Source organism: Manacus vitellinus, unplaced genomic scaffold (genome assembly GCF_001715985.3).
Source record: "Manacus vitellinus isolate BGI_N305 unplaced genomic scaffold, ASM171598v3 scaffold_87_pilon, whole genome shotgun sequence".
Lineage (NCBI taxonomy): Eukaryota > Metazoa > Chordata > Aves > Passeriformes > Pipridae > Manacus > Manacus vitellinus.
In genome coordinates this window covers 170,890-193,257 of record NW_021940854.1, presented here as the reverse complement: position 1 = coordinate 193,257, position 22,368 = coordinate 170,890, and the positions used below count along the sequence as shown (strand labels likewise).

The window sequence follows — 22,368 nt, the reverse complement described above, 5'->3', positions numbered from 1 at the left end:
CCCCCCCCCACGTGTCCTGCCCCTCCCGAGCTGCGGTTTTGGGGTGAATCCCTCCCGTTTTGGGGTTTGCCCTTCCCTAACCCCCCTGGGTTCCCTGCAGTGAAGCTGAACGGGGGCAGACACGTGCAGGGGATCCTGAGGGGCTTCGACCCCTTCATGAACCTGGTCATCGACGAGTGCGTGGAGATGGCGCCGGGCGGGCAGCAGAACAACATCGGCATGGTGGTGAGCGCACGGGGGCACTGGGACGGACTGGGGGGCACAGACATGGCCAGCGTGGGCACAGCAAGGGACAGGGGTGGGATGTGTCAGCCTGGCCTTTACAAAGCTTTGGATGCTGTCTCCATCCTGCTGCACTCTCAACTTTCCCCTTCCAGGTGATCCGAGGGAACAGCATCATCATGCTGGAAGCTTTGGAACGAGTATAACTCTGGAAGAACCCAAATCCCGACCCACCGGTGCTGTTCCCTCCCCCAGGATGATGCCCACAAGGATACAACTATTTTGTTTTGTTTTAAAATAAATTTTGTAATGGTTGACATAACTCATCCTTACATCATTTTTTGCCAGCTGGGTGTTAATTCCACTCCCAATCTCAGGAAAACTTTAAAGGAGGCTGAATTTATTGAAGAGGGTGTTAAATTTGTGCTACTTCTGGTGTTATTCATGTTATTTCATGACCTTAAAAAACGGTCAGGCCGTGAAATTCCTTATTAACTCCTTCACACCCCGATACAGCGATGGATATTTGTGGTTTTCCTTCTTTCCCACCCATTTTGGCAGCTCGCAGCACACAAGTTCCCCTCCCATAAGCAGTTTGGGAAGCTAATTAAACCCCAGTTTCCACCCTGAGGAATAATTACTTGGTAGACACTTCGGAAAGTAGCTGAGGCAGAGAGATGGACAGTCAAGGAGTGGATATTCCAAGCTGGAGAAGGGATATCACAGGGTTATCAGAATAGGGATAGGGATATCAGCAGGGCTTCACAGTGATCCTGAGCTGGGAGGGAACTTTTGGGGTCAATATGGCACTTTGAATGACTTCTCTAATCTCAGACAGGGATAGCTGGAGGAGTTTGAGGAAAAGGCATTTGCTTGAGGAAAACGTCCTGGCTCGCTTGGGAATGCCTCCTGTGCCACTTCACCCCTGTCCTGCCCCCTCTTGGGTTGGCCAAATGGCCTCAAGTTGCACCGTGGGAGGTTTAGGTTGGATATGAGGAAAATTTTCTTCATGGAAGGGGTTGTTCAGCCCTGGAAGCGTTCAGAAACCACGCGGATGTGGCATAATTAGTGGTGACCGTGGTGGTGGTGTTGGACTTGATGCTCTTGAAGGTCTTTCCCATGGTGGTGGTGGTGTCAGACATTGGACTCGATGATCTTAAAAGCCTTTTCCAAACCTATCCCACAATTCTACAGAACACCCTGGGTGGGCTCAGCAGGGAGTTGCTGTTCGTTAGTGTTAATGAGCCCCAGGGCCCCCCCTCCCCGGGGGTCAGAGCTCCGTTTTGAGCTTCTCGTGCAGGCCCTCCTGGTCGATCCTGTCGGAGTGGCCGTGCCAGCGGTGGAAGGCGAGGAGGGCGGCGTTCCTGGCGGCGATGGCACACATCTCCATGGCGCTGGCCGCCCGCTCCAGCCCGTTCAGGTAGTACACGTGGTCGTGCAGGATGATGGGGGGGCATTTCTCGGGAGGGCTGTACTGGGGATACGCCAACCACGGCTTCACCTTGACCGAGTCGTACGAGGAGAAGAGCAGGGCGAGCTGCTCCTTGGTGAGCACTTCGTTGGAAAATATCTTCCAGATGGCTGATTCCAACGGTAGCTTCCCGTCCCCAGTGGCGTCCCCCACGGGGTGCACCACCCCCAGGCTGTTGATGAACAGCTTGGGGTTCTCCGTGGTGAAGATGCCGCTCAAATGAAAGGCCTGTGGGTCCTGGTAGCCAAAGAAAGAGGTGTTTAACCGCCCGTGCACCAGGGTGGTGACAGTCTGGTGGTAGGGATTTGGGAATTCCGGGACGGGAGGGTCGAAGTTCTTGAAGGTGATGTTGGCCATGCTGCGGCCCAGCGGAGCAGCGATGATGACCATATCGTACGTGTCCCCTGTCAGCCCCGAGGACGTGTTGTAGGTGACCTGGTACAGCTTCACGGGATCCCCTGCAGAGAACAGCTCGGTTATCCCACCTCCTGACGGGAGGGAATCCCATTTTTCCCATTTGGGTTTTGTGTCCTGTTTACATGGAATCATGGAATGGTTTGGGTTGACAGGGATCTTAAAGCCCATCCAGTCCCACCCCCTGACGTGGGCAGAGACACTTTCCACTATCCCAGTTTGCTCCAAGCCCCGTCCAACCTGGCTTTGGACACTTCCAGGGATGGGGCAGCCACAGCTTCTCTGGGAATTCCATCCCAGCCCCTCCCCACCCTCCCAGGGAAGAATTTTCATCCTGAAAGCCCAAGGAGCTGCAGCCATGGGGCTGAGGGTGGTCTCCAGTGTTGCCATTCCCCTCCCCACTGAGGGAAATCCACCCCAACTCACCGCTGGGCCTGGGTCTGATTTTTGGCTCTATGGACACAACTGTTCCAGGGATAACATCAGCCTTGGAGGCATAGAGGAGGCCAGGGCAGACGAGTTTGTTCCCCCCTTTCACAGACCAAAGACCTGACTGCACCCCGGCCAGAGAAACAGCACCTGCAAGGAAACCACTATCATTTGGTGTCATTGTGTAGGGAAGCACTGGAAAGGCAAAGCAGAGAATTAGGGGGGATAAATATCCCTTTGAGGCTCAGCTTGGAGTCCAGGGAGCAGGAATCCCAACACCTGTGAAGAACATGAGGTCCCTGGGACAGCCAGGATGGGAGACTGACCTCCAAAACACTCACCTACAAAGGCATTGATGTTGACTCCTTGCCCATAGTTAACCCTCATGACCGGACAGATGACCTCGTTGATGAATTTCTGGGAGAACCCCGCTCTCTGCAGGGCCTCGTCGATGCTCTGGTTCAGCATCCGCATGAAGTCGTCCCCTCCCAGGGCGTGCACCAGCTGCTCATTGCTGCTGAAGGCGTAGTCGTGCATCTGGTAGCGATAGATCCTTTAATTGGAGACAAGGAGTTCATTATTAATTATCTCTGTGGCTCTGGGAAGCTGTTGGGGATCTCATGATGTAGCTCCCAGCCCTTCGTGGGAGCAGCAGGACAAGGGCCTGGAGGGACAGGACAAAGAGGGGAGGTTTAGGTTGGGTATAAGGAATTTTTTTATGATGAGGGTGGTGAGGCCCTGGCACAGGTTGCCCAGAAAAGCTGTGGCTGCCCCATGCCTGGAAGTGTCCAAGGCCAGGTTGGACGGGGCTTGGAGCAACCTGGGATAGTGGAAAGTGTCCCTGAGATGGTTTTTCCATCTTTTTCGCACTTCTCCCCTCTGAGGGCCCAACATACCTCATGAACTTGTCCAGGATGTCCTCCACCCACATGGACATGCGCAGGGGGTTGAGCCCATAGTGCCAGAGCTGCTTGAGGAGGTTGATGATGTACCAGCTGCTCTCCTCAAACACAAACTCCTCCCCATTGTAAACGCCAGCGAGGCTGCCCGGGACTGGGGCGGCTGAGAGGCCTTCAGGAAAAGGGGTGGAAAACATTAATTTAGGGAAAGGAAGAGCTCTTACACCTTGATTTTACCTTCCTGAGACAACCTGGCTTTGCGTTGATAAGGGTGAGTGACGAGACTGGATTATTCCCAAGGGATAGAAAGGGGAATTAGCTCTTGACAAGGAGCCAGGGAGTGATCTGAGGTGACTTTTGGACCTTTATTAAGGCATTAATGGGTCACTCATGGGAAGGGGGTGTCCCATTTCCATTGGGATGTGGGTTTCCTTTGCCTGGAGGGGGGCTGGGGTACCACAGGGGCTATAGGGAGAAGATATGGGGGGGCTACTGGGGAAAGACATGGAGGGGATATTGGGGAAAGAAGGGGGACCATTAGGGAAGGATATGAAGGGCTATTTGAGAAAGGAAGGAGGGCTCTTGGGAAGGATATGGGAGGCTATTGAGGAAGAAACGGGGACTGCTGGGGAAGGACATGAGGGGGATTTGGGAAAAGGAGGAGGACTACTGGGGAAGGATATGTGGGGGACATTGGGAAAAGAAGAAAGAGGGAGGACTACTGAGGAAAAATATGGAAGGCTATTTGGGAAAGGAAGGAAGGCTCTAGGGAAGGATATGGATGGGCTACTGGGGAAGAAAGGAGGGCAACCAAGACCTGTTCTTTAGAGGGATGTCCCCCAGCAGAGTGGGATCCAGAGCATGCCAGGGGGATGATTTTGGGGCTGGAGGACACTGTGACTGGAGATCCCCACTCACCCAATTCCTTGACAAAGTGTTTCATGTGCAGGTTGAGGGGGTGGATGATGGACCCCCCGGCCTCGTAGGCGGCCCCCTCGACGTCCAGCGTGGCCAGCCGGCCGCCCACCGCCGCCTTCTCTCTATCACTCCAGCCGGCACGCCCCGGGCCGGAACTTTCTGGCTGCGTCATGAAATATCCGCGGCCAGCCGCCGATCCCGCCCAGCCGCACCCACGGCTGGGGAACGGGCCGGTCACCTCCGCGGTCTCCTCACTATCCCCGCTCTTCACAGATCCCTCACTGCCCCCCGTCACGATATACCCCTCACAACCCGCCTTCTTCACCCTCCTCACAGATCCCCTCACCACCCCCCTGCCCTGCCATCAACGCCCACTTACTACCCTTCACACCCCGCCAGATCCCCTCACAGGCCCCTCCCACATCCCCTCATCGTGCTCCCCTCAGTCCTCCTGTCCCTCCCGCGCACGCGACTCCCTCCATCCGCTGCGGCGGGCGAGGCGTTGCAGAGCCGGCGAGGAGCAGCAGGAGCGGGCACAGGCCGTGCATGGCGCCGCGCCGGGGCGCAGGACCGCGGCGGAAGCGGCGAGGGGCGGGCCGGGAGCCGGCGCAGGGCCGGAAGCCGCTGGGATGATGAGGAGCCGGGAGGGGAAGGTGTATCAGCCGCGCCGCTGGTGTAGTGGTATCATGCAAGATTCCCATTCTTGCGACCCGGGTTCGATTCCCGGGCGGCGCACTGAGATTTTAGTCCCTCGACCTTTAATTCTTTACCGAAACACTTATACTCTCTTCACTCTGAATTCCTTTACTTTCAATTAAATTCTTTTAATTCTTTTATTTTTAACTTCTTCATTTTAAATTCCTTCACTTTTAATTCCTTTATTTAACGCCTTCGTTTTTCTTTTCCCACCCTCCACCCTGATACCCCCGTTCCCAGCGACCTGATGTCCCTTTTCACCCCACTTTTAACCCCTTTACTTTTAACTACTTCACTTTTAACTCCTTCCTATATTTCAATTCCTTTACTTTTCAATCCCTTCATTTTAACCCCCCTATTTTTAATCATCCCGCCGTTCCCTGTCGCGCATGGCGCAGATTTTTAATCATCCCGCCGTTTCCTGTCTCGCGCATGCGCAGATATGGCAGCGGGCGGGGCGCGCGCTCCGCTTCCGCTTCCCGCGCTCTCTCCGCGACGCGCTGTTCCCGCCTCCACCGCCCCCCCCAGGCCCCTCAGCCCACCCGCCCGCCCGCCATCTTGCGAGGAGGGCTGCCGCGGGACCGTCCGCCGGAAGGGGCCGGCCGCCGCTCAGGGCTGCCGGGCTGCCCAGGGCTCACGGGGCCGCCCCGGCGGGCGGGTAAAGCGGAGAGTGGGCGCGGCGGCGCCATGGAGGATGAAATGCCCAAGACCCTGTGAAGTGGGAGGGGGGCGAGACCGGCCTATTGTTCCCGGCTCCGCGGGGGGGGCGGCCCGGGGTCGCCTCACGGAGGGGCCCTCAGGCACGGGCGGCGCCGCTGTGGCTCCCGCCGCGGCGCCCTCAGCTTGCCCGCAGTTGCTGGGGGAGCGACCCCCGCCTGGGAGCTAAGGGGTACCCGGCGCCCCCTGCGGTGTTCCTGCCCCTTCCCGGTTCCCACTGCTGGTCACCGCCGTCCTGCCCCGCGATCCGGGTGTTATCCCGGGCCTCCAGCTCACTTCTGGAGGAAAAGGGGGTCTGGAAGATGTGTCCGCCCTCCCCAGTCCATCCTAGCACGTGGCAGGGGACGGAACTGGATGATCAAGGTCCCTTCCACCCCAGACCGTTCCATGATGACGATCCTATCATCCTACATGCTCCATGTGCATTTTGTGAGCGTCTGGCTGGATTTTACTATCTCTGGAGCATGTGGCACCACCAGCTCCCAGGGAATGTGGGCACTGCCCTGGGAAACAGCTGGAGCCCCAGTGCCATGATCAGCAGCTCCAAGGAAGTACCCAGGAGGTGCCCATGAATCCATTGTTTGCCCCAGTGTTCAAAGCACGCCTTGAGCCTGTTACTTCCAAAGAACTAATTATGAAGCTGTGTCGGAGGAGGTGTACATTGGGTATTAGGAAAAGGTGGTGGTGCTGTGGACACCTGACACTTTTCCAGGCATGGGACAGTTCCTGTGCACCCCTGGTGCTGTTTTCCAGAGCTCCTGTGCACACCTGAGCTGTGTGTTTCCCTCCTTTTCCCAGGCAGGTGTTACCTGGGGTGGTATCCCTCGTGTAGATCAGGGAAATCAGCCTCCAGTCTTCCCATCTGACCTCTACCAGCTTCATTCTCCAGTGCAGGAGCAAAGGCAGGAGGGAGAGGGAATCATTCCAAGGCGAGGGAACATTGTGCCCTTGGATTGCTGCACCTCCCCAGGGCTTGAGAAACAACTTGGCTGAGTGACCGCAGGAAAACAAGCCCTTGAGGTGCCTCACGGCAGTGACCACTCTGTCTGCTCCTCCAATCCCGTTGTCTTCCCACATTTTGGGAGCTATTCTTGGCATCAGCAAACATGGTCAGACCTGTTGGCGTGTTTTGTGTTTATTTAGGAAGATGTTCCCCCCCCATCCCAATGGCTGTGTGGAGCCTGGTGGTCTCGGTGTGTTCCCGAGGGAATGAGGTCCCTGTCCTGGAGCACGTGCAGCTTGTGGCACAGACATGGAATTACTGAGGGTGGAAAAGATCTCCAGGATCATTGAGTCCGACCTTAAACACGGCCGGGTTCTGAGCACAGCTGAGGACTGAGCTGGGATGGGATTCCTACGGCACCTCCCAGTGACTTTCTCAAATCACACAGGGGATTGTCATGAGCTGGGTGTCACAGGGCACGTTTAGAACGAGCAGTTGAAGGCAGAAAGTGCAGCTTAAGGTGATCTTTGCAGCTGGGGGGCCAAAGTGCATGTTAAATCCATGTCTACACGAGGATTTCTGTAGGATTTCTGCTCCAGAAACCCCACCTGGGTGTAGATTTTGGGGCTCCCTCAGTTGTGTGACATCATGAGGGGCCTCCAAAGCCCTCTGCACCCCTGTCCCTGTTCCTTTCCTTCCTTTAGCACATTTCAGACATTTTTCTGGAATAGATTCCAGACGTTATTGGAAGTAACACCTTGGTTTTGCCATTTCCACATAACCCGTTTCTGTGAGGGGGTGTAGATCCTTTAGGAGCTGTTATTCCTTTTATGTAAATGATTTCCTGGAGAGGCAGCTTGTTCTCCCTTCCTTGAAAACCACTCTTCACCAGCAGATTGCAGATCTGCAGAGTGGTTACGAGATGGGTTTGAAGTGACTAAGTCCTCTTGTTTGTGTTTTCCATGGAAGTCCGGGGATGCTTGTGGAATACGTGTCCCAATTCAGTTTGTGTGTCTGAAAGAAGTGCTGGCAGTGGTTGGGTTTTACTTCTCAAGAAGCCACACGCAGTGAATAAAGTTGGAAAATGCAGTCCTTCATCTGCAGAGAGTCACCAACCAACTCATTAATTGGATTCTCTTCCAATTAGCAGGAAAGAGAAGGATGGGAAAGGTGCAGGAAGAGACAGGACTGAGATCTCCTCCTGTGAGTGCAGAGGTCGGGGTGTGGGCACCCTGTTTGGGGAACTCTCAGTCACAAATTAATTAATTTGGACCCAGAAGGTCACATGAGGCTCAGTTTATGCATTATCCAAAGGATGACAATATTGAAAAAAAAAGGGGGAGGAAAAAAGGGGCCTTTCTGGTTCTGGTCCGGTTGACAAGGTGATGATCTGTCAAAGGCTGGACTTCATGAGGTCTTTCTCAAGTAAATGATTCTGTGATTCTGACTCTTGGTTGAACTTGATGTGGGGGATAATGTCCTGGTTAATTACCTTAATGAAGTGCACCAATCCCTCCTTTTTTGAAGGTTTTAGGGCTTAAGGAAACTTGTCAGAAGTGCAGGAATTACTCAGAGCAAGATGATGGCTGTGAAGGTCTGTCTGGGGATTTTAAAATACACTCCTGACTCCTCCCTGAAATAGTTGTCCAAATTATTAACACAGGGCTCCTGTATTTATCACTTCTGGCAGCAAAACAGGCTCTGTGTCTCCTTCCCACAATATCTGCCTAACCAAATATTGGAGCTCATCCCTCTGGCAGGTTCCTGGCCTTGTGTCAACACCAGGAGCACGAGCAGCCCCTGTTGTTGCTGCCTGGTTGTTTTCTTACAACACCTTTACACCTCTTGGCAGCAGGTGGGGGGTTGCAGGTGCACCCAGGTGGTGTTGGTGGTGGGATTTGTCCAGGATTCCCGTGGCAGAGGTTACCCACAGAACATTCCTTTGCGGGAAGCTGCTGCCACACCTCGGGGGCTGAGGTTTCTCGCTGTGCTTTTTATAAAAATCTCGTGACTTGGGCTTGACAACAACAACAAAAACACCCACCTGTGGTTCATGGGGGTCTGAGAAAGCCAAAATCCCAGATGGGAGCAGGGGTTGGGGTTGTGTTTGTGCACTCGAGCACGTTGGCCTGTGGCCTCACACAGATCTGATGCTTCCAAAACCTGAGGCCTTTGAAAGAAACGGACCAAATGTTGTGTAACAACCTTGACAAACACCAGCCTGAGCTGTTGGGGCAGCTGGGAAATGGTGCCTGGGGAATGATGTTGTTGTACAGATACCAGAACTGCCATTTCTGTGCGTGGAAATCAGTTTGGTGGGTTGAGTTCATAGAGTTACAGGGTCATGGAGTTATTTGAGTTGGAAGGGACCTTAAAGATAATCCAATTTATCTCACCCCCCTTTCGTGGGCAGGAACACATTCCACTAGACCAAGCTGCCCCGTTGGACTGACCCTTCCTCTCCAAACATCCCATACAAACCCAAATAAGTTCAAATAAATATGAATAAATAATAGAATCATAGAATGGTTGGGTTGGAAGGGACCTTAAAGCCATCCCTGCTCATCCCAGGGGCAGGGACACCTTCCACTCTCCCAGGTTGCTCCAAGCCCTGTCCAGCCTGGCATTGGACACTTCCAGGGATGGGCAGCCCCAGCTTCTCTGGGAATTCCATTCCAGCCCCTCCCCACCCTCCCAGGGAAGGATTTCTTCCCAGTATCCCATCTAACCCTGCCCTCTGTCAGGGGGAAGCTCTCCCCCTTTTCCTGTCCCTACAGTCCCTTGCCCAGAGCCCTCTGCAGCTCCCAGTGTGACCAACACCCGTGTCTGTGCTGTGTTTGATCCTCAGGTACGTGGGGAACCTGTCCAGGGACGTGACCGAGGCTCTGATCCTCCAGCTGTTCAGCCAGATCGGACCGTGCAAAAACTGCAAGATGATCATGGATGTAAGAGCCTGCACTGACTGCCGTGTTCCTCATGGCTCCAGGCCGTACCTGTGTGTCTGGGAATTCCCCTGGAAAAGGGCACAACCAGTTAAAGGGTGTAATAAGCCTGGAGGTGCTGCTGTGTGCTTTTGGCATCATTCCTGCCTTGTGCCTGGTGTGAATTTAAGGATGGGTGGACATGGCGAGGGGGAGTGAACAGCTTAAACCGTGGGGGGGTTGTAAATGCGATTTTAAAAATTCTCTGCCGTAATTTCAACTTTGTAAGGCAGAGCTTTGTCAGTCCCTGAATGTAATCCCTGTGCAATGAAAAAGCCTGTCCACTGGGGATGCTGAGGGGTGAGGAGTCAGGAGCTGAGCAGAGCAGCCGAGTGCAGCCTGAGGAGGTTTGCGTCCCTGACCCTGGGTTTGCCTGTTGTCTCAGACAGCTGGAAACGATCCCTACTGCTTCGTGGAGTTCTACGAGCACCGGCACGCGGCCGCCGCGCTGGCGGCCATGAACGGCAGGAAGATAATGGGTAAGGTAAGCTGCCCTGGCTGCGGGTGAGTGAGCGGGACAGCAGGCTGGCCCCGGGCTGGGGGGACGGATCCAGGGGCACAGTTCCACTGGAGACACTCTGGAGCTGTCAGGCACTTCGTTGGGACAGAGATTGTAACGGAACACGACTGGGGAGAGATGCTCAGACTGTTGTAGGAAGAAGGCAGAGGGAGGTGGGAATGTGGAGCTGGGAGGGAGGAACACCCACAGAATTCCAGAGTGGTTGGGGTTGGAAGGGACCTCTGGAGGTGATCCCACCCAGCCCCCCTGCCAAGGCAGGTTTACCCAGAGCAGGTTACACAGGGTGTTGTCTAGGCAGGGGTTTAATGTCTCCAGAGAAGGAGATTCCACAACCTGTTCCAGGGCTCTGTCACCCTCAAAGGAAAGTTTTCCATTGTATTTTCCTCATATTCAGGTGGAAATTCCCACGTTTCAGTTCATGCCCGTTGCCTCTTATCCTGTCACTGGGCACCACTGAAGAGAGTCTGTCCCCATCCTCTTGACACTTCCCTGTAAGATATTTGGAAGTCATTCCCCGTGGTCCAAAGTCCCTCTCCAGCTCTTGGAGCCCCTTTAGGCACTGGAAGGGGCTCTGAGGTCTCCACAGAGCCTTCTCTTCTCCAGGCTGGACACCCCCAGCTTTTCCAGCCTGTCTCCGTGGCAGAGCTGCTCCAGCCCTCAGAATAATCTTAAGAACAAGCCCTCTCCCTAGAAATATGTGTTAAACTTGACCTTTCACCCCAGCCTTGCCCATGGGGAGCTCTGTAGGGTCAGAATTAAGTGCTGGAGGTGTCTTGAGCTCAGTTCTGAGCTCCAGGATCTAATGATCTCCATTTGCAGGAGGTCAAAGTGAACTGGGCCACCACCCCCAGCAGCCAGAAGAAGGACACCAGCAGTAAGTACCACTTATGCCTGAGTTGTACAAGTTCTTAAACATAAATACATCAAATGATGCTTTGTGGGAATGTTTTTATTGTAGTCCTAATTAATGTCTTTGTCTTAATAAACTGAAGAAATCTGATCTTTGCCATCAGGTAGTTCCATTGCCAGCACAGCGTTCACAAGGTAACTGTGTCTTCTTAAACATAAGTGGAAATATCTCCAGGGTCTTCACCAACCACCTGAAACTGTGTTTGGGTTTTTTTTTTTGTTCTCCATTTATTTTTTATGGAAAGGCTTCCCTTGGAATTCCTGTAGGCTGGTGAGGGTAAACCACGGCAGCATCTGAGTTGACTGGAGTTTGGTATCTGCTGTAGCACAGATCTGGGGGATACGGTGATTGTGGTGGAAAACTTCTTAGATTCAGGACTGCTTTTCCTCCTTTCCTCCTTTCATGGCAAACTGTTAAGTTGGGTTGTTTTGGTCTGTCCTTTATGACCTGCAGTGTTAATCCAGACATTGTGGGTAGGATCCAAATCCCTCCTGCGTTTCTTGAAGCATTCCAGCTTATGGGACTTCAAGGAGCAAGTGATCTCCTGCCACATCCAGAGGAGCTAAGGCTGCCCCACCCCTGGAAATGTCCAAGGCCCGGTTGGACAGGGCTTGGAGCAGCCTGGGAGAGTGGAAGGTGTCTGTGGCAGGGCATGGGACTGGGTGTTTTTAAGGAACCATTCCATGATTCCATAATTCTGTGTCACAGCTTAATGCTGGCATAGGAAGAGAAAAATTTTTGTGTAATCTGGACACATTAAGTAAGTAGTTTCAGATTTGTACAGTAAATATTGGCAGGTCTTAAAAGCAGTTGGTAAAATTCAAGATACAAAAGTGGCTGCAGTGTCCTTCAAATCACTGACTTGTAGCACTGCCAAGCGCAGAGAACAGCAGTGAATTCTGTTCCACAGCAAACTCTGGTTTTCATGTAGAAGATGTTTGAATATTAATTGATTATTAATTTTTTTTGTGGTATTTATTAGGTATTTTTGTTGTATTTAATAATGTATTTTTAATAATAGCTGGAGTTTTAATAAAGGTTTTCTTAATTTTTATTTTTTTTTTACTCTACTCTGTACAGAGTTGTTCAACCATTAAGTGCTTCTTTCTCTTTTTCCCAAAAGACCATTTCCATGTCTTTGTGGGAGACCTCAGTCCAGAGATCACGACTGAAGACATCAAAGCAGCCTTTGCCCCCTTTGGAAGAATATCGTAAGTCCTTTCTTAGGGCACATAATCTCCAAGTTCTCTCTCCCAAGTGGAGGCAGCTTTGTGAGTAAGTAACACTGTGCAGGGCAGGGACACACACTCCTCTGGTCACACAGCAGCCTCTCACCCGAATCCTTTATCCCAGTTTGTTCTGCTTTCCTGGAACAGTTGTGTCCAGCTTGCTTTGGCTTTATCCTCCTTGCCTCATTTGGCAAAGCAACACTGGAAAATCCAGACTCTTCAACCCGGGGTGTGCCTTTCCCTGGCCCTCTCAGCCCAGTTTGCACTCTGGATTTTTGGGGTGCCAGCCACTCATAGCCAATGTTTTTTATGGAGTTAATCCCCATTTCCCACAAAATGAACCTTTTTTGAGCACAAGGCTCGCTGGGGCACTGGGGCAGCGTCAGCCCTTGACCCAGGGCCCCACAGATGGGTCAGGGAGCTGAGCTGGTCCCAGCGGGGCAGGGGATGGTCCCAGCCCTCCCTGCCAGTCTGTCCTACTCAGGGTGTAGCAGAGAGAGGAGCAGTTCCTTCATTCCATCCTCCAAACGTAAACCATTAATTTTCCTTGTAGTGTTGTCTGTACTGGACATTGGAGTTTCTTGATGGTGATGTAAGAACATAGAGTGCTTTGGAGTGTTGGGTAGTGAAGCATTTAATTGAAGTAAGTTTGTTTTTTGTTGTTTTATTTTTTTTTTACCCCTCAAGAGTCCAGTTTATTCCTCTTTTAATGCCAGCTTGATTTCCTTTTATTAGAAGGTTTAAAATTTATCTGTGTGTGGTCTTGCTTCAGACATCCCCAATGCCTGACTGCAGCTAATGGTCAGCAGGGAGTGCAGAGGGAGGGCTCCAAGGAGGCAGTTCATGCTCTCATCCTCTGGCCAGGTGTGCTGGATGGAAGGGATAGGCTGGAATGATGGGAGAAGGAGGCAGGAGCGGGCAGCGAGAGAGAGTTTCCCCCTGCCTGGGTATCAGAGGTGACAGCTCAGTGGACACACATTCCATAAATAACCCCCTAAGCTCCCTCCTACCCCTGAATCTGAGGCCAGGCCTGTTGTCCCATCTTTCCTGGAAGAGTGTTTTCCCTGGGAGAGCTATCCCTGTGTGATGGTGGTGATGGGGAGTGGTGCTTGTGCTGCTGACACACGGAACACTTGTGGTTTGCCTTGGCTCAAACTGACCATCCAAGCTGAAACTCAGTTTTTTCCCCAAAAAAGCAGAATTATCCCCTTAATGACTTTTTTGAACTCTTTTTCCAAACTCAGAATGACCCAGATTTTCTTCTTATTTAAGTTTAACCTGGAAAAACAAGTGATTGAATGAAGTGACCTGACTTTACCTGTTCTTTATCAGTGACCAGCCTGTGGAATTGTGCTGCTAATGGAATATTTCCTGATTGATTTCTTTTTATTTTAATCTTTACTGGTGCCAAACTGAGCTTTTTTTCATTAATGACACCGAGGTTGAAGTACTGCATGATTAGCTCAGAAAGAAATTGGGTAATTCTTTGCATCTGGCTTTTTTTAAACAAACACCGTTTCGTTGTGGTTCCTTTTTCACTTGCTCTGTGCATGTTTTCACTTGTTCTCAAGTCTTTATTCCCAAGTTTTCAGTTGAGGGTAAGTAGAGATGAGTTTTTCCCTCACTCCCTCTCTAGACTCAGCTTCCCAAAGTGGCTTTTCTCTGGCAATTTGTAATGTTTGATCCAAGTTCTGGCCTAGGAAAGAAAAAAAAGGGGAAGTGGGGGAGGGTCTAACAGAGAGGAAAGGACAAATATTCCTGCTGTAGCTTTGGGAGAGGGATTTTCATTAGGCACCACTGACACTGTCATGCTGTGGGTGCCATAATTAAACTTAATTAGGCTTACGAACTCCAGGCCTTAACAAACTTTCTCTCCATTGTGGCTTCTCTTTTGCCCACATTAACACTGTTTTTCCCCTGCCCCCTCTGACTTCTCCAACCCTAAATTGCATGACTTCCTGAGTGGTTTTGCTGCTGTTTCTGTTTCTTTTCCTGCCTGTCCGTGGTGGGAGGGAGGAGAGGGTGGCCTGGGATGAGGACACCTCACCCTGGGCTGGCTGGGCCCCCAACTGCTGCTGTATCCTCCAGTGGGTTTAGCTCTGGTAGCTGGGTTCTCTTCCTAACTCAATCCCAAATAATAGGGCTCTGGTTATTTTGCAGAGTGTCCCTGAAGAATGGACAGAATTCCATGGCTAACCACAAGCTACAGTTCACAGTGGACAAACGTTGTAGTTTTCTTATTTATTTTTATCAATTTTATTCATTTTTTTCCCTCTTTTTTATATATATTTCGTAGTTCCAATCTCTGTTGTACCAATGCTGTGTAATGTGTAGTTTGTAAAGATATGAATATTGCAGTGTTTTCTTCACTAATTTCTGAAATATCAATCTCTCAAAATTTACAGCTGCCCACAGTCCAAACAGGGGGTAACGACCCAAGAATTAAAGAATTCAGTTAACAGGCGACGTATGCCTTTTAATTCCTATCTTCTTTTTTTTTATTTTTTTTCTATTTAATATTTGGAATGAGTATGTAGAATGTGTTGGCAAATAAATAAAAGTTTAAAAATGGCGTGGTTCAAGAGAGCCATTCAGCTCATGTCAGCCTTAAGCCATCTGGAATAGCTGCTTTGACCATGCTTTGTGCCTTAACAGTCTGTGAGAGTGTTTTGAAGCAGGAGCCAGCTGTAGAGTGCAGACATTTGTTAGAGAAGCCATTGATTTACATGTTTACACAATTAAGTTTTAATTTTGCTACTACCTGGCAAAGCCTTAGTAAAGTTCTGTGTAGACAAGGAGCCTTTTGCTTTGAGTGTGTTGCTGGTGCAGTGAAGAGCTGAGGATTAGTGGAGGTGAGAGAGGAAAATGACTCAGGGACTCGAGGAGGGGCTGCACTGGAAGGGGCTGAACTGGCTCTTGTTTGTGCTTTGTAGGGACGCACGGGTGGTCAAGGACATGGCGACAGGGAAGTCCAAGGGATATGGCTTTGTGTCCTTCTTCAATAAGTGGGTAAGATCCCTTCCTCTCTCCAGCTTTGGTTTCCCTGCCTGTCATGGGGAGAAGCTTCTGTCTATATTTATAAACCCATATAAATCACAGAATCCCACAATGGTTTGGGTTGGAAGGGACCTTAAAGCCCATCCAGTGCCACCCCCTGCCATGGGCAGAGACACCTTCCACTGGACTAGGTTGCTCCCAGCCCCGTCCAGCCTGGCCTTGGACACTGCCAGGGCTTTGTCAGTCAGGAGCACGGTGATGTCACTCCCTTGGCTCTCTCGCAGGGGAGGAGTTGCTGACAGAGGGTTTTGTTGTCTCCTCTCCCCACAGGACGCAGAGAACGCGATCCAGCAGATGGGGGGGCAGTGGCTCGGGGGACGGCAAATCCGCACCAACTGGGCCACGAGGAAACCTCCGGCTCCAAAGAGCACCTATGAGTGTAGGTGCTCAGCTGGGTGCCCTGCCAGCCTCCCGAGTCAGGGAATCATGGAGTGGGTTGGGGCGGAGGGGCCTCAGAGCCATCCCATTCCACCCCCTGCCATGGGCAGGGACACCTCCTACTAGCCCAGGTTGCTCCAAGCCCCGTCCAGCCTGGCCTTGGACAGTGCCAGGGATACAGGGGCAGCCACAGCTGCTCTGGGAATTCCATTCTCAGCCCCTCACCACCCTCACAGCCAGGAATTCCTTCCCAATATCCCATCTAACCCTGCTCTCTGGCAGTGGGAAGCCATTCCCCCCTTTTCCTGTCCCTCCATCCCTTGTCCCAAGCCCCTCTCCAGCTCTCTGGAAGCCCCTTTAGTCACTAGAAGGCGCTCTTAAGTCTCTCCACAGAGATTCTCAGTGGGGTGTTTGCAGGTTGTGCTCAACACCTTTTGCCAGTCAGGATTATAATTATAATTCCCCCACCATTCCTGTCGGATCCACTGAAAATCCCTGTCCAATCTCTCCCAGCAAACACCAAACAACTGTCCTACGACGACGTGGTCACCCAGTCCAGCCCCAGCAACTGCACCGTGTACTGTGGGGGGGTTACCTCGGGCCTCACAGGTACGTGGGGTTCCCCCTATGACCCTGTTCCTGTGCCCCTGCGGGTTCCTCACGCCGCTGCCTGTCCTTCCTGCTCCAGAGCAGCTGATGCGCCAGACCTTCTCCCCCTTTGGGCAGATCCTGGAGATCCGAGTGTTCCCAGATAAAGGATACTCCTTCGTGCGGTAGGTGGGCCGAGGGCATGGTGGGTCTGCCCGGGTGGGAGTTTGTCAGGCTGCAGAGCCCACCCTGCAGCAGCTCCCTCTGCTCTGAGGAGGGGTTATGGGCTGTAACACGCAGGAAAAACCCCAGAAAACAGCTGGAACCGTACAGGACCTTGGTCTGTTGTGTCATCTCAGAGGAGTTACTGAAGCACTTTGAGTCTTTCCAAAACCACCATCCCTTTATTGATGAAGCTCCATATAGCAGAAAACATCATAAATTGACTGCTCTCCTTGCTGGATTTTCCAGTTTATTTAGGGAGAATCACAGCATGGGGACAGGAAGAGCAGCCCCAGCCCTTTGTCACCCGTGACCTCACGTCCTGCCACCCTCTGGGGTGGGACAGGGGCAGTTCCAGCTGGTTCCGAGGCCCCAAACCCATCCTGGGCTAGCAAGGACCCTGGGGGTTATCCCAGCTGTTATTCCCTGAGTGAGTGGCTCGTGTTGTCCCACCTTGATCCCGGCAGGTTCAGTTCCCACGAGAGTGCAGCGCACGCCATCGTGTCCGTCAACGGCACCACCATCGAGGGCCATGTCGTCAAGTGCTACTGGGGCAAGGAGACCCCTGACATGGTCAGCCCCGTGCAGCAGGTCAGGGCTGCTCCTCTGGGAAGTTCCTTAGTGTCTGCTGGGAATTCCTTAAGGGGCTGGAAAATGTAAATGAGCTGGGGGGGCTCAGCCTGGAGAAAAGGAGGCTCGGAGGGGACCTTCTCCCTCTCTGCAACTTCCTGACAGGAGGGGGGAGCCTGTATCCCTGGCAGTGTCCAAGGCCAGGTTGGAGCAGCCTGGCCTGGTGGAAGGTGTCATTCCCTGATTCCTACCCTGGCTCTTCCCACAGAACCAGCTGAGTTACCCCCCTCCCTACGGGCAGTGGGGGCAGTGGTACGGCGGGGCCCAGCTCGGGCAGTACGTGCCCAACGGGTGGCAGGTGCCCACCTATGGCGTGTACGGCCAGGCCTGGAACCAGCAGGGATTCAGGTGAGTTCGGGGGGTCCTTTAATCTCCTTTTTATCCCCTTGGGAAACGGCTTTGTGACCCTACAACCCCCTCAAAGCTGTTCCACTCCAGGACATGGCGCTTGGGACGGGTGGAGAACAACTCCCCCACCCCCCTCAGTGCCCCAATTCCTCATCAAACCCCCCTTCCCTTATCCCCCCCACATTCCTAAGGGGTTCTTCTCTCCCCCCACAGCCAGACCCAGTCGGCAGCAGCCTGGATGGGCCCCAACTATGGAGTGCAGCCCCCCCAGGGCCAGAACGGCGCCGTTTGGTGCCCCCCCAGCCCGCTTTCCGCGTTGGGCTTCGGACCCCCTGAGCGCAGGGGACCCCCAGCACCCGCCCGGGTATTTATTACCAGAGCCACAATCCGAGGGGTTGGAATCATGGAAAAATCGCCCCCACCCTTTCAATTTTAACAGAATCCCCCCTTTCCCCCCCACACCCAGATGCTGGATCGCCGCCTTCTGCCTTGGTTGTTTTTTCCTCCTTTTGATGTGTTTCTTAAATTCAGTGTTTTTTAGAAACACAAATGCAGGGACTTCGCTGCCTTAGCTCAGAATTGGGGCAGGAATTGCACAAGTCATCCTTGTTTTTGTATTTTTGGGGAGGTTTTCCCTCAGAGCCGATGGAAAAATACACCATAAACAGCTGTAAAACCCCCCAAAATAAGCCAAAAGTGTGGGAATCCTGGAGCTGCCACATCTTCAGCCTCACACCCTGTTTTTAAGCAGCCTCTTGGAAAAACCCTCTGGTTTTTCTTCCACCAGGAGGGGGTTTTTTTTGAGGATAAATTACTCGTTTACATCATTTTTTGTGGATCTCAGTGTGTTTTTCAGGGTCGGTTTTGCCTTACGATGGGGGGAAAAAAAGGGGTGTGACAACACCCATCTCCCCACGTGAGCCAAGATTCCCACCCTGGGACAGCAAAATTCCTGTTGCTAAAACGTGACAAATCCCTCCAGGGTTGTTACTTTGATTTTTTTTTTTTTTTACTGATTTCTACATTTTCCTGTAAAATATTTGAGCAAATTGAAGAATTTTGCACAACTTTTGGCCACTTTTGTACTTTTCCTTATTTAAAGGTAGGACATGGAGTCTTTTTGATGTGATTTTATGCCTCAAATCTTCTTTTTTTCCCTTATTTTTTTGTGGATATCAAATATCTCTTGGAATATAAAGTTTTTAATAAATTGTGTAAAATTCCCTCGATATCCCAGGTGTGTTTTACAAGGGAGTGAAGGTGAGAAGAGCTCCCAAACCTGATCTATCAGAGGCCAAAAACACCCTTTTTTTAATCCTACCTCTTGCCCAGCCTTTAAAAAAAAAAAAACACAAACCCACAAAAATGGAAAAAAAAAAGGAAAAAATTTTAAAAAAAAAAAAAAAAAGGAAAAATTAAAAAAACCCTGAAGCTTGTGTGCTGTGTTTTGTTGGTCACGGGGGGGAGTGGAGCGGGTGCTGGTGGGATTTGGGGGGAAAGGTTGGAATTTGGGGGGGAAAGGGGAGAAAGTGGTGAATTCTTGCTGCGGGAGTTGCTGGGAGTTGTAGTCCAGGCCCCGGTGTGGCCGTAGCCCCTCTTTGGACTACATCTCCCAGCAGCCCCCGGGACGCACCACGTGGTGCTGACAGACCAATAAGAGCGCGCGAATGGCGGAAGTGGGACCCCCCCTCACGGCGCCCACGGCGGCGGTAACGGGGCTGCAGGTACCGGGGCGGGGGAGAGACCTCCCTGGGGCCGGGGGGAGAGATCCCCGGGCTGGGGGTCAGGGGACGCGGGGCAGAGCAGGGACGGGCACGGGCTTCCTGGGGGTCACGGGGAGCCCTCCCAGTCCCCCCCAGTGTCACACTGGGATAGGGAGCTGTGTGAGGGGGGGAATGGGTTGAGGAGCTGAAGTCGCTGTTCTCATCCTCAGAACTGGCCAAACTGGTACAAAACCCAACATGGGACGAGAGGGAATCGCCCCATTCCTGCTCCCATTCCTGCTCCCATTCCTGCCTCCATTCCTGCCCTATTCCTGCCCCATTCCTTGCCCCCATTCCTGCCCCATTCCTGCCCATGATTCATGTTTTCTGGGGTGACATGGGGACTGTCAGGGTGGCTCAAGGACTGTCAGGATGGCACAGGGATCGGACAGGGTGTCCCAGGGACTGTGGGGTGTCCCAGTGACTGTTGGGACACCACTGGCACCACCAATGACCAGTCAACTAATCTGTTCCCCCCCATTTCCCCCCTCTGTGCCCTCCCAGCTCCCTGAGCATGGAGCCCCCGCCATCGAGGCCCAAAGCCCCTTCCTTCCTGTCGGACCTGGGCAAGGCCACCCTGCGGGGCATCCGCAAGTGCCCCCGCTGTGGCACCTACAACGGCACGCGGGGGCTGAGCTGCAAGAACCAGCGGTGTGGGACGGTGTTCCGGCCCGGCGCCCGCCGCCCACCCGGCCCCGGCACTGGCACTGACCCCGGCGCCGTGCGCGTCCTCACCGGCTCTCCCGCTCAGCTCTACTCCGTGCGGCACCGCGGGCACCACGCCCGCTGCTTCGTGGAGCTGGGGGTCTCCGAGACCGCCATCCAGACTCCCGAAGGCACTCTCATCACCCAGCTGAGCTCGGGGCGCTGCCCCACGCGACTCCCGCCGCTTTTTGGTTTCTTTTTTGGGGCCACCGGCTAGTGCGGGGACAAGCTAGTGCCAGCACTCTGTGAAGCTGGCACTGGGCTGCCAGGCTGAGCCACGCCGCTTGCCCCTCAAGAGCGTCTGTGCTGGGCTCCCTGCAGGTGCCTCCCGAGGCCAAGCAGAGCCTGTGGGAGCTGGCGACGGAGCCCACGGGGCCGCTGGTGCAGAGGGTCACCAGGAGCGTGCTGGTGGTCAAGTGCCAGGCCAGCCAGAGGCACGGCCTGGGCTACCTGCACGCCTGCTTCGCTCAGCACCGCTTCTCCTGCGCCTGCCGGAGCCCCCGCGCTGGGCACGGCAAGGGGGAGGAGGAGGAGGAGGAGGAGGAAGAGGTCCCACCAACACGCTGCATCCACTTCCTCGCCTGCATCTGCGCCTTCGCCAGCGACGAGAGCCTGGCCCAGGAGTTCGCCGAGTTCCTCGCTTCCGACGCCGGGGGTGGGAAGGGAGGGGCACACGGGGGCCTTGGGGGGTGTTGAGGGGTCGGTGACACCCCAACCCGGGCTCTGGCACCTCCCAGCAGCCCTTACACCTGCTCCCGGTCAGCAGCTACCCTGGGGTTGGGTTTGTGTCCTGCCCAGTCCCTCTGCACGGGGAGTGATTCCCACCATGATGCAGCCAGCTCCTGGTTCCCAGAGTGTGGGAGCAGAATGAGGAGCTCCCCGTGCTCCCATGAGAGCTAGATGGGGGCAGATCCCACTGGGATTCACTGCTCAGGGCGTGCTGGGGTTGTTTTCCAGGGCTGGAACCTGTGAACCCCCTCCCGCAGCAGCCTCTGGGGTTAATTCCCTGTGAACCCCTCCCACAGCAGCAATATCTGGGGTTCACTGCCCCAAGGGGGTTCTGCAGCCCAAAAGCTTCACCCTGATATCCCCATCCCACCCTGTCCTTGGGCATCCAAAGGTTGGAAACCCCCTCTGAGGGCACAATGGGAGCAGGATAAAATCCCCCCTCCCCTCAATGTCCCCCCAAAGGAGCATGTGCGGAGGAGGGGGGATTCCCCTGCAAACATTTGGGATGTGCTGGGAGGTCTTGGAGGGGCAGATGAGCCCCCTGTTCCCTGGTTGAGATGTTTTTAGGGACAGGATTTGTGTCCCCAGGTCTGAAGGGTGCGGTGATTCCGCAGCTGGTTTGTGGCCCCGGATCCACAGCACGGCCTCGGGGGGTGGCTGCTGCCAAGACCAGGAAGAGGAAAAAGGATGTGGGGCCGGGTGAGTGTCCCTGGGAAGGTCTGTGGGATGGGTGGGAGCTGAAAATCCCCTTGGGAGCACCTCCAAGGGACTGGGATCCAGCTTGAGGATTGGGTGGGATTTGAAATCCTCCAGCAATGCAGCTCCAAGGGACTAGGATCCGGCTGTGTCGGTGCCAGTGGAGCCTTGGGAACAACCCCAACCTGGCCCAAAGGGGTTTTTTCCCATGCTCATGGTGGTGTTATAGAGGAGAAGGGCCCCAAGGAAGGAGGTGACAGGCAGGGATCCCATGGGGTGACTCCTGCAGTGACAACCCCTCCTCAGGGACACAGGTGACCAGCCCGCTCCTGGCTCCGGACCCGGCTCATCCCGGCCCCAGAAGGAGCAGCCTCAGGAAGCCACCCGTCGCCTCGTCCTCCCTGAAGAGACACAGTGAGTCTGGGGGCACCCAGGGCCCCCTTGGCAGTTCCCACTCTGGGTTTATGTAGATTTATATGGGTATTGGGAAGGGATTCTTCCCTGAGAGGGTGGTGAGGGGCTGGGATGGAATTCCCAGAGAAACTGCAGCTGCCCCTATATCCCTGCCAGTGTCCAAGGCCAGGCTGGACAGAGCTTGGAGCAACCTGGGATAGTGGAAGATGTCCCTGCCCGTGGGATGGGCAGGGAGGGCTTTAAGATCCCTTCCAACCCAAACCATTCCATGATTCTATGATTTATTTGAGTTTTCATGGGATGTTTGGAGAAGGGTCTGTCCTTTTGAGTTTCTTCAGAACCCTGTGGAGAAACCCTCTTTCCATGCTGGCAATGCCCTGTGCCAGGGCAGGAACCTCTGCTTGGTGCTTTTCTCTCTCTCAGCTTTAGTTTTGGCCTGGAAAGTGGAACAAATCCCTCATTTTCCCCTTTTTCCCTGAGACAAAGCAC

At 53.5% G+C, this 22,368-nt stretch overlaps 4 protein-coding genes and 1 non-coding gene across 5 annotated transcripts in view; 4 read left to right on the top strand and 1 right to left on the bottom strand.

Annotated features, from left to right (window-relative positions):
* The window catches only part of SNRPG (small nuclear ribonucleoprotein polypeptide G), a 12,322-nt gene extending 11,774 nt beyond the window's left edge, over positions 1–548 (top strand). The window contains exons 2-3 of the mRNA XM_029964973.1: positions 31–225; positions 378–548. Coding sequence (XP_029820833.1) covers positions 31–225; positions 378–428 — 246 coding nt within the window. The 3' untranslated portion in view covers positions 429–548. The remainder of the gene's footprint in view (positions 1–30; positions 226–377) is intronic.
* A 53-nt stretch (positions 549–601) lies between these two features.
* Positions 602–5,738, bottom strand: PCYOX1 (prenylcysteine oxidase 1). The gene is made up of 6 exons (XM_029964972.1): positions 5,592–5,738; positions 4,354–4,711; positions 3,433–3,607; positions 2,878–3,089; positions 2,534–2,686; positions 602–2,151 (listed from the first exon to the last, which is right to left on the bottom strand). The coding sequence occupies exons 1-6, from the start codon at positions 5,736–5,738 to the stop codon at positions 1,493–1,495; spliced, it is 1,704 nt and encodes a 567-aa protein (XP_029820832.1). The 3' UTR covers positions 602–1,492.
* TRNAG-CCC lies at positions 5,018–5,088 on the top strand. The gene has a single exon. It is a non-coding gene; the product is annotated as a tRNA-Gly (tRNA).
* TIA1 (TIA1 cytotoxic granule associated RNA binding protein) lies at positions 5,732–17,908 on the top strand. The gene is given in 13 exon segments (XM_029965005.1): positions 5,732–5,762; positions 9,558–9,654; positions 10,076–10,174; positions 11,030–11,084; positions 12,244–12,331; positions 15,283–15,358; positions 15,677–15,785; positions 16,298–16,393; positions 16,473–16,557; positions 17,062–17,185; positions 17,433–17,572; positions 17,786–17,861; positions 17,864–17,908. Coding segments are annotated over 13 exon segments (1,116 nt in total). The 5' UTR covers positions 5,732–5,736.
* Positions 17,909–19,842: 1,934 nt separating this feature from the next.
* CUNH2orf42 (chromosome unknown C2orf42 homolog) lies at positions 19,843–22,023 on the top strand. The gene is given in 5 exon segments (XM_029965009.1): positions 19,843–20,223; positions 20,258–20,339; positions 20,341–20,695; positions 21,358–21,468; positions 21,772–22,023. Coding segments are annotated over 5 exon segments (1,086 nt in total). The 5' UTR covers positions 19,843–19,849; the 3' UTR covers positions 21,936–22,023.
* Positions 22,024–22,368: the final 345 nt, after the last annotated feature.